This window comes from Sturnira hondurensis, unplaced genomic scaffold, assembly GCF_014824575.4.
Source record: "Sturnira hondurensis isolate 20B ecotype Veracruz unplaced genomic scaffold, ASM1482457v3 Scaffold0016462, whole genome shotgun sequence".
Taxonomy (NCBI): Eukaryota; Metazoa; Chordata; class Mammalia; order Chiroptera; family Phyllostomidae; genus Sturnira; species Sturnira hondurensis.
In genome coordinates this window covers 5,404,977-5,421,152 of record NW_028089093.1, presented here as the reverse complement: position 1 = coordinate 5,421,152, position 16,176 = coordinate 5,404,977, and the positions used below count along the sequence as shown (strand labels likewise).

The window sequence follows — 16,176 nt, the reverse complement described above, 5'->3', positions numbered from 1 at the left end:
TCCCAAGAGAGAATTAAGCTTTCCATGAACTATGCTGTCATCTTTACCCATTAAGTAGTCAAAGTTCATATTCAAGAGATACCTGCATTTTTCAAAATGGTAAGGCTATGCTGATGATCTTCTTTTAATTAGTTACTCTATTTTATAAAGCACATAAAACAATTATTTTATAGAGAAATTTCTGCTTCTTCGTCATTACTGATAATGATTGTGGTGTCTTTTACCTTCCATGGCATTTTTGCTTCAAAGGGAATTGCACATAAGGATCAGAGAGAGACCAGAAATTAATATGAAATTTTAAAAAATTCTACTACAGAATCAACTTTTAAAACATAGTGTTAGCCTTTCTGGTGCCCTGTGGCCGATCTCCCAGAGAGGTTTTGGGTTGACACTGAGCATTCCAAAGACTGCTGCCGTCATGGCCGAGGTTCACACCTAAGTAAATAAACAAAACAATACCCAGAGGACTTGTATGTCTCAAGAAAACAACCCATCACTTGCTCCATGCAAAAGGAACAGAAAGAATGTGGGAGGTTGGTTTTGTGGGACACTGCTAACATGAGAAGGGAGAAATATCAAAACTGTTGAACAGTGGACTCATTCTTGTCTTAGTTTTTTATAGTTTTGTTTCTTTCTTCAGACCTTAAAAATCCTAAATGCTGTGCCATTTTATTCATTCCCATTGAGCAGATAAGGAAACAAATATGAGCTATAATAGGAATAGCAAGTATTTCTTGAACTAGCTACGGCAGGAAGTAAACAATTGCACTGGAGAAGGAAAATAGGAAAGAATTCTTGGCCTTTCCTGGTAGTGACCATTGAGTCCTTTTTAAAATTTTTATTTATTGATTTTAGAGAGAGAGGAAGAAAGGGAGAGAGAAAGAGAAACATCAATTTGTTGTTCCACTTATTTATGTATTCACTCACTAGTTGATTCTTGTATGTGCCCTGTCCTGCGAACCCTCAACCTTGGCCTATCATGATGACATTTTAACCAACTGAGCTACCTGGCCACAACTATGACTATTGAGTCTTAAATTAGTGGGTGTGTTACAGAACAACCAGGGCCAAGGTTTGTTACATCTGCTGCCCTATAGGAAAGACATCTATCAATGCCAGGGATTTGTGAAAAGGAAAGAAAATGTTTATTTAATGCTATACAGACTTCAAGTAGACTTAAACTTTAGGACTTAAAGACTTAACATCTTCATTTAAAATATCAATACAGATACACACAGTGCTTCCTTATCCCTCTGCCCTAATTCAGGGTACCATAACTCGGGAAAAGAAGCAAATATCTGGGATCCAGACTCCTGTCACCATCAGCTGTGTTGCCATCCAGGCAGGATCTCTAATTAATCAATCCAAAGCTATGTGACACCTTCTCATTGTCTACTGGCAAGAGTTCTTTGTACCCATTTTTCAGGCAAAGTCTCTCCTGCTTCCCAGGCCACGTGACCAAAAGAAACACCCTAAAGCCACATGATCCTCTTCTACCAAAGCTGCATGAGTCTGCACTCTGGCAAAAACCGCATGGTTCTTTCCTCCACCAGAGCTTTGGGGGTCTGCACTCTGGCCAAACCATGTGGATCTCTTTTCATGGCAAAGCTGAGGGGGTCCCCACTCTGGCAAAGCCATGTGGTGCTCTCCCCAATGGCTGCCATGTCTGGGTTACAATCCACACACCAATCTTCCTCTGTACCCTCATTTCCAACTCCTCCTACAATCAGTTACACCTCCCAGAATTCTTGTATTATTACAAATTTACTGGGCTGCCATAGTGAGTCTTGGCAAGTACGGCCCCATGTCATGGAGCAAATCTTCTCCAAGCTCCCATGCAGGCACTGTAACTTGGGGGACCTGCCTCCCAGTTACATCTTGGTGTAGAGTCATTTCTATCCTCTGGCTCCAAGCATGGCCACAGCTATTTAACATATCTAAGCAACACATCAAAAGCTATAGATATGTTAAATGACCATGCTGTGGATTAGCTGCAAGGCTATGGCTGTACAAAACAGCCCTGCACGTTCCTGCTCCATGTGTCTCTTCCCCCAACTCACACCTGTGGGGGGAAGGGGTGAGGACATCTTATACATCTCTCCAATATTTCCTAGACACCTTGAGTTCTAGGAAACACCTTGAGTTCTGGACCCCATTCCGAATCCCTTCCCCCAACCTTGGCTGTATCTGTATCAGATGTGTAGCAGATATATGGGCATAGAAGGTCATTTTAAGTCAAGGGAACAATATGAGCAGAAGGAAAAGGTCATCAATGGCCTGGTGTCCACTAAACTGACCATAGTTCAATATAGCTGAATCATAGGTTTGAAAGCAGAAGTGGAACAAAGTTGATGGGCACAGTGAACATAAGACTTGAGAACTAGCCAGGGAAAAGGTCATAGAGCAGGAATACATCAATTCTCCAACCTAGAGGCAACAGAGAGTAGATATAGATCAACAGGAGACGGGCCACTCAGAGCAGCAGTTAAGATTATGCTCTGGACGGAGTGTTTCCTTCAATGGGACACTATTCAGATTGTTAACATTTGCTAAGTTACTCAAGAACATACAGGTGGCATGGCTTTCAGGCATCCTGACTGAGTAGAGGAGCAGCCAGGAGAGCTCCCTCCTTCATAACACTTCACCAATCCACAATTACACACAAAAGCAGGAGAGCAGACCGGCATGTTACACCACACACACAGGGGGGAACAACTGTATGGTAGGGGATGTTCCGGGAGTCTGAGTCATCACTTTTCTCATCTAACTCTGGATGTCAAATAAGCTCACCTTACTTACCTAGGAGGAAGAAGGGTGGGCAAGCAGAGTGAGTGTGTTGCCCAGAGTTTTCTCTAGTGCTAGGAAGCTAACTAACAAACAGTACCATAGTAGGTCCATTGGTTTGTGTGCATGCAATGGTTTCCAAAACCAACCCAAGCATTTTGGAGAGATCCAAAAACTTAGAAGTAATGTAGGTCAACTTGGGGACATATTTCTCTTGGTTTATTAGGGACCCACCAGAGCTGCAACTTCCTAATAAAAAGGCAGCATTTTTCTCCTGCATATACACACAAAATAATTTCCGTAGTTCTACCTGTTGGCACTTCTATTGTCAAAGGCCTTAGCCTGCCATCAAAAAACACAATCCTCACAGCAGGACCTTGTCTGCTTCCTAAAAGATGCATATTTTCTAAAACATGTTGTATAAAGAAGCTCAATTTATGGAACTGCCTTGAGCTACAATCTACCATGCAAACCCCAGCACTAGCCCTCACTGGGTCTTCTAAATGTAAAGACCATGTCAGGAGTTGCCTGACACTGGCCAGCAATCACTCTTTACCCATCATCTATATAGTATGTTATGCAATAATAATTTTTAAAGTTTAGTACTTGAAGAAAGTTGTCTTTTTATAACTCACAAAGGAGGTTGTGAGTTATAAAACTCTCAACCTTTTGCTTTGGAGGTTGGCAGCACCTCTCTCACAATCTACTGCTATGGTCCTGTTAGAGATAATAAGAGCCTGGAACAGTGGGGATAGGAAAGGAGAGACAGCTCTGAGAGGTGTTAAGCAGGTAGACCCTGTGGAACTTGGCCAATTGAAAGAAAATAGGAGAGGGTGAAATCAGAGGACTCTAATAGGTTTCTGGCTTGAGGGCCTGGGTACAGAGAAGATTCATTCACAGAGATAAGGGAGAGTTTATGACAGGTATACATGGAGGTGTCAGAGGGGTATGTGTGTAGAGCTGTTTAGGAGGCAGTTAACCTAGGAGTCATTTAAGTGGTGATTGAAGCTATGAACACTGGAGGAGCTAGCTCAGGAAAGGGGTAGGGGTGGAGGTATTCAACGATGGAATTTGAGGTATAGTCAGAAGTGAAGCATGAGAACAAAAACCTAGAAAGTTGCAAACAGGTAGAAGACAGTCAAGATTTCTGTTAAAGTCAAGTAAAATGAAGACTACAGTGGGTATATGGAATTTAGAAACTAGCAGATCAGTGGTAGCCTTTCCAAAGCCATTTGTTAGAGCAGTGAAGAAAGAATCTCAAGTGCAGTGGGTTGAGAGCACCTGGGATAAAAAGAAGTGGAGACAATGCTACAGATGATTCTTTCGAAGGGGTCATCTCTGGATGAAGGGCAGGGATGTGGTGGTAGGAACTCAGAAATAGTGACAGAGCTACAACTCTGTTTTGCTGGCTTCCAACTGAAGAGGGAAGAATGGGTGAAAAGGGGGTTGCTTATAAATGTAGCTGAAAGAGAGGGGACAAAGACTCATACTAAGTTGTTACTCTACCAGTAGCTGAGTAATTACTAAATTCATCATTAGAAAAACCAGAATCTGAATACTACCTCCATTCTAAGTATACTTTGTCAAGTTACTTCATCTCTTCAGTCCTCAGTGACCAATTCTGAGAGCTGGGACCACTAAGATCTGCATTACAGTGGGTTGTAAGGACTGAGTGAGGATGCTGTGGGAGAGTGCTTGGTGCAGTGGTGCAGTGTGTGGTTAGTAAATGGTATTTTGAGTCATTATCCTGTCAAGGACTGAATGGGGACTATCAACGTAATTACTGTTGCTTTCCTTACCATTTTTGTTCATATAATTTTTCTCTCTCTAGGAATTTGGTGACAGGATCTGCTAGTCTATTCCTCCCTTATGTGAAGGACAGGACAAAAATCCAGTTTGGAAATGAGAGAGGAGGACTAGCGGGCGACATTGGTTCCGTCCATTGATATCTCCAAGAGGTACAGAAACAGGATTCATGAAGATGTTGACAAGACTCCAAGTTCTTACCCTAGCTTTGTTTTCAAAGGGATTTTTACTCTCTTTAGGGGACCATAATTTTATGAGGAAGGAGATTAAAATAGAAGGTGACCTTGTGTTAGGGGGCTTATTTCCTATTAATGAAAAAGGCACCGGAACTGAAGAATGTGGGCGAATCAATGAAGACCGCGGGATTCAACGCCTGGAAGCCATGTTGTTTGCTATTGATGAAATCAACAAAGACAATTACTTGCTACCAGGAGTGAAGCTGGGCGTTCACATTTTGGATACATGCTCAAGGGATACCTATGCATTAGAGCAATCACTGGAATTTGTCAGGGCATCTTTAACTAAAGTGGATGAAGCTGAGCACATGTGTCCTGATGGATCCTATGCCATTCAAGAAAATAGCCCACTGCTCATTGCAGGCGTCATTGGCGGCTCGTACAGCAGTGTTTCCATACAGGTAAGACCTGCCAGGGCTACCGCTAAAACACTGCGTCTCTTTCGTTTTACATTTGGGGAAAACAAAAGAAAGACTATCCAGATAACTTCATCAATCGATGATTTTAACAGTGTAATTGTCCATATCTATGGGTATTTGATAATATAGATTTGCAGACAGAACAGTTCTCTAGCAATAGAAATTGTTTAGAAGTATATGAGGTGGCTAGTGCAGCATAAAAACTACCCCCATTTTTTTTACTTAAAACTTAATTATTATTATAGTTTACAAGTCTGAAGATCAATAGGAGGGAGCTGATCAAGGCTGAGTTCAGCTAGCAGTGACTCTGCTCCGAGTTGTCCCTTATCCTCTAACTGGAACCAGGGGGCTAGCCCAAGCTTATCTTCTAAGAGTGATGGCAGAGGTGCCAGCGAACACAAACTTAACAGAAGCTCCTTCCAAGGTTCTTTATGCATCAATCTGCTAACATCCCAGTATCAAGGCAACTCACAGGGCTCACCCCAGAATCAAGGAGTAAGGAAACATATCTTTCCCACAAGACAAATGCAGCAAGTTTATCTCATCAAGGATGTAGATATATGGTGGAGTAATGAACTGAAGCCATTGATCCAATCAATTGTACATAAGAAGGTACAATTTCACTGAACTCTGTTTTTTTCACACTAATTTTTACTAAAGTATAGTTTTGCTAAGAGATAAATTATAAACAGTTCCTCGTGGTAGAAAAGCTGAAAAGGCATGCAGAGTAGCCAGATAATTACTACCAAAACAGAGAGAAGGAACAACTCAGCTCCCAACTCAAATTAATGAAAAGCTGGTAATTGGTTCTCATGATTTTGTTAGGGAAAGAAGGAATGTATTAGTCAAACTTCTGCAATGCTCCCTTACAGGGTCACAGAATTTTAGAGATGGAAATGAACTGAGAAATCATCTAGTTCAACTGTCTCATTTTCCCAAGCCCCGGAAATACTGGTTTCCTAAAACTCTCTTTGTTAAGGTGGCACAGGAACTAGGACTCAGTTAGATACCTCGGACTTTGGGGCTCTTTCAACTGTCTCATATGATTTCTATACGCTACTCAAAGTTCAATACTTTTTTGGTGAGAGTATTAATGTCACAGTAATAAAACGTTATGATTCTAGGAGTCATATACTTTGCTTCCTGTCAAATTACTATAATCAAAGCCCCAAGCACTAGAGGAAGCCATATTACACTCATGCTGTCTTCATATGTCAGAGACCACTTAGATTGCCTCTATTGGTATTGGAATAACTTTATTTCTGTGTAAGAGATTCATAGCATTTGAAGGTCTATGTACATTTCCATGCTGTTCTGAATGAGCTTTCTAAAATTTCTTTCTTTCTTCAGAGCACACCCTCATATTATGAGTAATTAAGATAATTAATTTTTCATAAACACCCTTTGACTTCATTAGATAGAAAATATTGCACATTTCAAAGTGTATCATGTTAATGTTGCCATTGTTTCTATACTTGGATCAAAAGAGGGAATTTGCTGTTTGAGAATAGAAAATTAAAAATATGCATCTGTCATACTTCACTAAAAATTTTACCAGATACATACCAACCATTTTATATTTATATTATACCCAATATTACTGCTAGTAAAGGATTTTATATATGCCCTCTAACCTTAGTTTCTCCCAATGAAGTAAATAGCATGCTACAGAAGATGTGTAAATATCTATTCATCCAAAGTAATTAACAAACTTTGCCAGGCAAATAGATATATTTAATCTACTTTTACTCTTTTATTACCCATACATTCGTCAAAAGAGGTTAGATTATTTTAGGGGGAAAATGTGGACTATTATAATCCTTGTTCATAAGGGAAGAAGTCACCTCTTAATCATCAAAGGACCTGGCTTATTATTTTATTTATCTGGTTCATATCACCAAAAATCACAAATGCTGATACAGTTTTTATCTCCATGATGTAAGTAAATAAACAGAAAACGATTATGCTCTACTGAAAAAATGGTATAGATATTGGCATCAGAAAGACTTGGGTTTGAATTCCAATCCCAATTTGTACTAGCTTACCTATAAAATAAGGACAATAGCTTCCATCTTAAAAAGTTGCTGAGGAGATAAAAATGAGAGCAATTGAAATAGACCTCATCAAAGACCAATAGAGTCAATAAACATCACTAAAATTTTGGGAAAACTCAGCGGAAGAGCCACATCTAAAACCAACTCCATGGCCTCCCCTCCCTGTGGCCCAGCAGTCCCATGACGTCACTGCGGGAGCCCCATGTACCTCATCAGCAAGTCAATCTTTGGAAAGGTCTCACTGTTGCACGGCTTGGAGAGCCCACTAGAGTAATAAACTATACAGCCTTGATAGTAAGTAACTTAAAACCTGGTTGTGGGTATAATACTAGTATGTACTAACAGTGACCACAATTCAGAATATGTCCATGTGGCTCACAAGGTAAGAAATAAGGTTCAGAAAGGTTTTGAGGATGACTGATAAAATGAAAGGTGCATTGGAGATAGGCTAGTTGGGCCACAGTGTGAATGAGATGCTGGATACAAGAAGGGCAATCAGAAAGTTGTGGCAGGTTTTCCGTGTGCAAGAGGACGGAGACCCTGACAGCAGTAAGGAGGTGTGCTGAAGAGGAAGGGAAGGTGAGGGCTTACCCCCTCCGCCATGGCCCCCAGGTGTTCTGATTGCTCAGTCTTGATTAAATGGTACACTTGTCCCAGCCAAGGTAAGTTTGGAGGTGGAGCAATTTGTCTATGCAGTGACCTCCAGGTGGTTTTCCAAGGAACTCTGTCCCACAATGCCTTGCTTTCAGCTAGGCATCATGAATGAAAGAGGTCTTTGGGGACTTTCCTACAGCTAATAATTTAAGTGCATTATCCTCTTGACACCTATCTGTCTTTTAATAAGAGTTCTAAAATATGGTCAATGGCAATCCAAAACAATAAATCCTCATGATGAATTTAAAGCACTCTTGTACACTAATGAGGTAAACATTTCAGTAGAGAGGATTTGGAGGGTACCTCTCACACTCATCTCCTTCTGCTCCTGGACTGGTTCTGATCATACACCCTGGTGTCTGGTAAACATAGTGATAGCACATAGCTTGTAGCCACAAAATTCCATGCCCATTAGACAAAACTGACATCTATTTTTAACTATTTTTTAAAAATCTTGACTTGGGGATATGTTTATTGATTTAAGAGAGAGATGAGACAGAGAGGCAAAGAAATATCTAAGTGACAGGAAAATATCAATCAATTGACTCTTGCATGCACCTAACTGGAGATGGAACCTTCAACTTAGGTATGTGCCTTGACCAGGGATTGAACTCACAACCTTTTGGTGTATGGGACATTCCAAACAACTGAGACACCTGGCCAAGGTCATTTTTAACTACTTTCAACTTCCTGAATATTTACTGGAAAGTGTCTTTGCTTGAACTAAGCAGGATGGGAAAAAGAGGATAAAACTGTAGAAGAAATGTACGAGTACAAATCTACCACACAATTTTTAAAATTCTTATTATCTGCCCTGGCTAGTGTAGCTCAGTGTATTGAGCACAGGCCTGTGAACCAAAGGTTTGCTGGTTCGTTCCCAGTCAGAGCACATGCCTGGGTTATAGGCCAGGTCCCTGGTATGGGGTGCGTGAGAGGCAACCACGCACTGATGTTTCTCTCCCTTTCTTCCTCCCTCCTTTAAAAAAGAAAAAAGGAGCCCTGGCTGGTGTAGCTCAGTGGATTGAGCACAAGCCTGCAAACCAGAGGATTGCGGTTTGATTCCCAGTCAGGGCACATGCCTGGGTTGCAGGTCAGTTCCCTGCAGGCCATTTCCCAGCAGGGGACACACAAAAGGCAACCATACATTGATATTTCTCTCCCTCTCTCCTTCCCCTCTAAAGATAAATAAATAAAATCTTAAAAAAATAAAATAAAATAAAATAAAAAAGGAAAAAAAATTCTGTTATCTAATTGTAGTATCCAGTCCCAAACCAGGTCATAGACTTTTCAGTCACAAAATTGCCTGTTGAGAGAGAGAGAGTTATGGAGAATGATAATACTCATGCCCCTCCCCTTTGGTGGTTGGGTCAGTTAGATAGTATAATCTCCCCATGTGGGCTAGATTGCCTCAGGAGGTGCTTTCTTTCAAGCTTCCTCTTCTTTTCATTATCTTTCCACTAAAGGAGAGGAATTTTCCTGGAAGTCAGTAGAGAAGATAGGCCTCACTATGCGAGTTCCTACCATAGGCAATGTTTGCAGATAACAAAAACTATATGAAAGAAGAAATTCTTAATGATTTGCTCAGTTAAGCTATATCACCGCTGGTGCAGAATTGGGTAATTGTTTTCCCAACACTTAGTAAGTAAGACAAACAATTCTGCGGTCATCCCTTTTATAAAGCAACAATACTGATTTCTGAACTTGGTAATCAATGAAAGCTATCATCATAGTCCTTCTTTATTAGCAAATATACCTGGGGTTTACCCACCCCTTCTAGTGAATAAGTTTCTTTTCGATGCATTTTTAACACTGTTCTTCAATTCTCTATAAGCCTGCAATCCGCCCACTTCAGGGAAAACAGTATTTATTCAAGAAGAGAATCAGGCCAGTTGGGTTTTGCTAGGCAGTTGTCTCTGTGGTACTTGTTTTGTGGTGGGGTTTATGTGTGTGCTTTTTCAAATAGACTATAGTTAGAGCTCCTGACTTGTTCAGTCTAAAATGTCCTCTGAAATGTTCCAAAAATGTTCCTCACTTTTTTCAGAGGGTGTACCATTCTGTCAGTCTCTCTTGCCTAGCTGGAGCAAATTGTAGCTGGAACATGACAGGCATAAATTGACCTAGTTATTGTTGTGCCCCCTAGTGCTAAAGTAACCTCAGCGACAAATGGAGATTTGGGTTAGACAGCATCTAAAAGCTGAGCTCATGGATAGCGCAGGGAGAGCCCTGAAAGGATCTTACTACCTCTTCACATTTGCAGTATAGTCAGAACCTTTTACAGAATTTTTGGTAATATTCATATCTCAGGAACTCTCTATCCATGGGAGAAGGTCATTATAACATTATTTATTGTGACATAGATTTGGAAATGTCATGCCTTTGAGAAGAATCGCCCCTTAAACTAACTCCCTTGCAGCGTCAGATTTTGCCTGGATGGGGTTAGGAGAATGACACATAAAGACTCCTCTCTATTATTCCTCTTCCACCCAGTGCCACGGTGTGAAAAGTGGACCACCACTGGCCAACTTATATTAAGTATTGCCATTCTTCAATGATTCATTCCTCTTGAAATTCAAATGCTTTTGAATTGCTGGTGTTATTACAGGCAAATCAGAAAAACTGTTGAAAGACTTGGAGGTATAAAACCTTCAATACAGTTCACTGTGTCCCAGTATCAGATAGACTGCTGAATGGAAAATATTAATATTTTTGTGGATCAATAAATTGAATGCAGAGCAGAGTTTCTCAGCCTTGGCACTGTTGGGATAGATAATTCTTTGCTGTGTGGAGCTGCCCTGTGCATTGTGGGACATTTAGCTACATCACTGATCTCCCTCTACTAGAGTAGATGTCGTTGCACCCCAAGTTGTGACATCTAAAAATATTTTCATACATTGCCAAGTTATAAAATTATCTGCCTTTCCCACTGGCAAACTGACTGAGAGCAAGGCACGATTAGCACCAATACAAGGAATAGCTCTTAGAAATGAAATAGAATCAGCTGGAAGAAGGGGTGTGTAGGAAGTGATTCTTCTGTCACTGGAGTTATTCAAACAAGACTTGGCCTATACTTGAGGAAATTGAAGCAACATATTAGTATCTGAGCTACAGATGCTCTTTGACATACAGTGGGGTTACATCTTGATAACTGTAAGTTGAAAATATTGTAAACAAAAAATACACTTAATACACCTCACCTACCAAACATCATAGCTTCGTGGAACCCACCTTAAATGTGCTCAGAACACTTACATTAGCCTAAACTTGGGCAAAATCATCTCGCTGCTGCTGTCCAACATCATGAGACAGTATTGCACTGCACATGGCTAACTCTGGAGAAAATCAGAATTTAAGATTTCTTTCCCACTGAATGTGTACCACTTTTTCACTCTTATAAAGTAAAAAACTATAAGTCAAACCATTGTAAGTTGGGGAACACTTGTATAAGGCACTTAAAGGCATTTCTTAATTTTAAAGTTACATGCTGCTCAAGGAAAATACTCCACTATTAGGATGTGAGTGAAGTATCTAAAACCTGAAACAAATAAATAGTAGGCTCTTTTCCATCAGGGTCACTTGCAGAAGTCTAGTTAACTGTCATTTCACTTGGTTATGGCAGTATTTTTATGAACTTGGTGAATCAAGCTTCTCAATTACTAACATATTATAATGACGACACTCACAAAATCTTTTTTCATCAGAAAATAAGCATTTATTAAGTATATATATTTTAACTGCAGCAAGACCACTGTTGTGTAGAGTCTAGGTAACATGAGGCGGAGAGAATGTAAAATACAATTTTAAAATAGTAGATATCTTATGAACTGCTGAGACATGTATAAACAACTTAGAAAATATATCAGATCCATATACACAACGGGCACAAGTATAGGACCTGAGTATTGATTAACAACCTAAGTACCAGGAGACCAGAAAGAATATGAGCAGAATGAGCAGAATGGGTGGAACAGGAACAAGACTTTTAGATCTGTATAAACAGAAAACCTGCCTTTGAAGGTTTCCTGGAAAGTTGCCTTCTCATAGTCTACTGGATAGTATCTGCATATTTCCTCATTAAAGAGAGAACGGAGTGTTTCTTTCACGTGGAATGTAATGTTCTTTAGTTGTTTGTAAGCCATGCCAAGTCCTTCTCTCCTTTAGTTCACAGCTCAAACCCCATCCCTTTTAGGAAATCTCTCCCAAGCTCCCATCACATAAACACGCACCTCTATTACTACCTTATTAAATATAACTGTTCATTTGCATATGTATATTCTCCCACCAAACTATAAGCTTCTTCAGTTTAGGAGCCACATCTTTTTGGCTTTGTATTGAGAGCACCTAAAATAACTCTCTTCTACACAGAGAGTGCATGCTTTTTGAATGCATTGAATGAACGGAATGATAACCTAAAACACATCCAACAAGGCTGAAAATCCCTAAGTGAATCTTGGACTGGAGATCACAACCAAGATCTGCTTATTCTAGATCACTGGATGTTCACCAATGACAGTCAGCCTTTGCCTACGTGGGAAAACTGGTTTGGACACAAAACACAGATGTTGTAGTGAAGTGGGCATGAGGACAAAATGTCCCCCATCTCTCCGCCTCCACTGCCTCACGTGTGCCACCAAAGATGCCTCCATTTGAGAGCCGTTCTCAGGCTTCCACTCCATCTGCCCTTAGACTGACTATCCAAAGAAGACCACCCGAGACTCACTACCACTGGGCACCCAAGACCATTGCAGATGAGGTCAACGCTCTGTCCATACTCTACTCTAGTTGTGTCCGTCTCTCCACATAAAGTGCACACAGAGGGCCAGCGATGGCAGAACCTGTGCCGGTAGCTAACAAAAAAGGAAAGGAAGCATCATCCTTAAGAAAAGCAGAGTGACCGCATTACGAATCCATTCACTAATCTATCCTTAGAGCCTCTACCACTAGAAATGTCACAAGGATAGCTGCATTTAGTGAGTTTAATATTATAAGTATAGTCATCCTAGCACAAGGACGTTAAAACTATACACTTTGCGTGTGCCTTGAAAAATTTCAGCTCAGCAATCTTACTAGGATTTCTTCAACTCTTCATTGCTGCTCCTCTTGTGCCCGAGATGAAATAGCAGTAGTACCCCTCTTGCTGGCTTATTGCGGGGGTTAAATGAAAAAACACATGAAAAGAATAAAAATGGTGTTTTACAATAATGAGCACGCAACATTTTAGACATTACCAAATATTATCTGTGAGCTTTTTTGAACTTTAACATCCCCAGTCCAAGAGGAACAGTTCTAAGAGCAATCAAGGCTTATAAGGGCTTAATATCAATCAAGTTTAAGTCCCTCCCACTTTATAAGTAGTGGATCCACATTAAAATGCAGATAGGTTGCCTCCCACACCGTTGTGCTGATCACCCCCTCACACAACCTAAGCTTCAGAAAAACCGGACTCCAAAGTTGTCTCAGCCAGAATCTTCGTATATATTTGCTTCCCAGACTTTTTATTCTGAGACATTCTCACAAAGCTGATGGTTCTGAAAGCTCCTTCCATTGCACCTGCGTCCTCTCCTCCAAAAAGGGCAAAGCTGTTCCAGGACTTTGTCACAGGGAGAAAGGCAATAGCAACAGCCATTTAAAAATCCTTTGAATAACCTTATTTTATCGTAGAAAGTGTTCACCAGAGGTAATTTTCTAAAGGGCACTCTTTTTTCCTTTCCTTCATTAATTTATTACTTAATCATTTCCCTTCTGTCATGTGTTTACTGGGAAACTAGTCCTGCAACAAGCAACAGGTTAGCATTAGGATCACTCTCCACAGGGCAATAGACTGGCCCAGGGCTGAGAATCAGCTTCTGTCACATCACATGTCTGGGACTGGGCATCAGGGAATGAAACGCAAGGTATCCAGACACTCCTGAAATATCAACAAAAGTCTTAGATTATGATTATAGATTAATTGGCAAACTAATTGCAGTAGGACTCCTAAGATATGATTTTGCTTTAATAACACAAAATTCTCTTTCAAAATTATTTTTAAATACATGCTTTTTCAATAGCTCAGTATGTCCAGGGCTCAGTATTTCCATATGGAAAGAGCCAACACTTCACAGTTGATAACAAAGTCCATTGATTTAATGTAGTAGAAGTGCTTTTACTGGTCGGTGAAACATGCAGTTGAAAATTTATAGAACATTTTCCCAATTAGTGGACTTTGGAAATTTAAGACTAGTGTTTCAAAAACACCTGCAACTAAATTCTAAATAAGCGCTGATGCTCCAGGTGGTGTATCAGTGGGACTTCGAACACTAAATTGCGGTGGCTCTATTTTTGACATCACCACCTGGTAGATTATGAAAATTCCTCTGTCACTGGTGACAAAGTCCTGATTCTTGCCACAGGGGAGAGTACAACAGAAGCAACACTTTCAAAAATTGTATTCTAAACATAGACCAGATTTCCTTGCCAAGTGGTCAGAATGGCAAAGCATCTGGAGACATTTGCCATCAGTTAGTAGGGTGAAAAGTGCACAGCATGCATCCCAGAGACTAGCTGGTTCCTCCCAGGCACAGGGCCTCCAATTCCGGTAGCTGCCATTAGGTTCACAGTGTGGCCTCCTAGAATGCAAATTAGGCAATTAAGTCCTTCCAATGTGGAAAACAGATGTGATGGACCACATAATCTATAATTTGTTCAGAATGTTTATAGAAAAAGGTCTATATATGTATTAAGCACATATTACTTGGGTTACATAGTAGCTGTAAGTAACATCATTTACACAAGATTTAAAGAAATTCAACAGTAAATGTAGATTAGTGTCATCCACTGCATTTCAACTGTTATCAATGGCTACTTAACAGACTCTCAGGTTTTATCTCTACATTAAAGAAAACCTTTTCGTTATCTTTTCTTAGACGCTTCCAGAAATTTAAAAGCTCTTTAGCTTTTTTATAGTCTCCAACAACCAATATTATTTATGACCCACTTGTTTCCAAGAAGAATTCAAGGTGACCTATAGTGACACAAATAGGAAAACAAATTAAGTACTTGAGTAATTACTATCAATCAAATAAATGGTTTTAAGTGGACTCAAAGTTTTCTTTACACCTCTGATCTTGACCTTTCTATTATTAATTTGTTCATTGTTTTTCAGGTGACATGATCCCTGGCCTTCAAGAACTCACAGCTTAACTCAGAATGAATGTTTTGTCCATCCGATTACCCTTCCCTAACCCTTTCCTTCCAAGTCAGATGTCATCTGCTTTACTCTTTCTAAAATATAACTTTGGTCATGTCATTCCCTTAATTAAAAGCTTTTAATGTCATTTCATCTCCTAAAGGACAAAATTCAAGTTCTCTAGCACGGCATATAAAGTACTGGGCAGTCTGGCCACATTCCCTCTGTTCTTCCTTACCTTAGCAATCTCTACAAGACACTGGGCACTTAGATAATGTTGAGCCATCTGATAATACAAAAGCAAATGCACTTTTTTCCATTTCTGTCTTCGTGCTCTTCTTTCTGCCTAGAAACTTTTTTTCCTCTTTCTCTGCCTGGCAAGCTTTCACCTACTTTTCGAGATCAAGCCTAAGCATCACCTCTACATGGGAGCCTGCCGTGACCTACCTAAGTGCAATTAGTTGCTCCTTCACTTGTGTTTTTGTATAAGTGTATATACCTATATCTCAAAATTTTTATCCTCATTAGATTTGTCTCCTACCAGACTATAGCTTCCTAGAAGATAGTAGGAGGGGTACATTACTCATCCTAGAAAAAAAATCCTTAATTCTAGAATAGGCATTAATCAAAGTTTGTTGAATTAATGATGGCTCAATTAAACATTATTCATCATCTGTATCGCTTTATCACTTTTGGGGCATTTACTGTGTGCCAGCCAGTGAGTTAAGTGCTTCACGTGTGTTATCATTTAATCCTTATTTATAACATCATAAGTCAGAAATGACTAATATTCCCTTTCTACAGATGAAAAAAACTGAAGTTTCAGGAATTAAAATAACTCCCCTAAATTCACACAGCTAGAGAGAGAAGGAGCTGGGATTTCAGCACAGGCCTGTTCGATTCTAGTCCTGTGCATACTGAGCCACTACACTATTTGCTTTTGTGCCTGACAACTCTGTTGAACTAATGAACACTCCACAGGAAAACCAGGAATAACAGAGTTCTGCTGGCCACAGACAATATGGTATATGTCCCTCTGCCCTACTTACTGCCACTGA

At 40.0% G+C, this 16,176-nt stretch overlaps 1 protein-coding gene across 1 annotated transcript in view; it reads left to right on the top strand.

Annotated features, from left to right (window-relative positions):
• Positions 1-16,176, top strand: part of GRM3 (glutamate metabotropic receptor 3) — a 207,537-nt gene that overhangs the window by 113,917 nt on the left and 77,444 nt on the right. The window contains exon 2 of the mRNA XM_037066140.1: positions 4,616-5,227. Coding sequence (XP_036922035.1) covers positions 4,760-5,227 — 468 coding nt within the window. The 5' untranslated portion in view covers positions 4,616-4,759. The remainder of the gene's footprint in view (positions 1-4,615; positions 5,228-16,176) is intronic.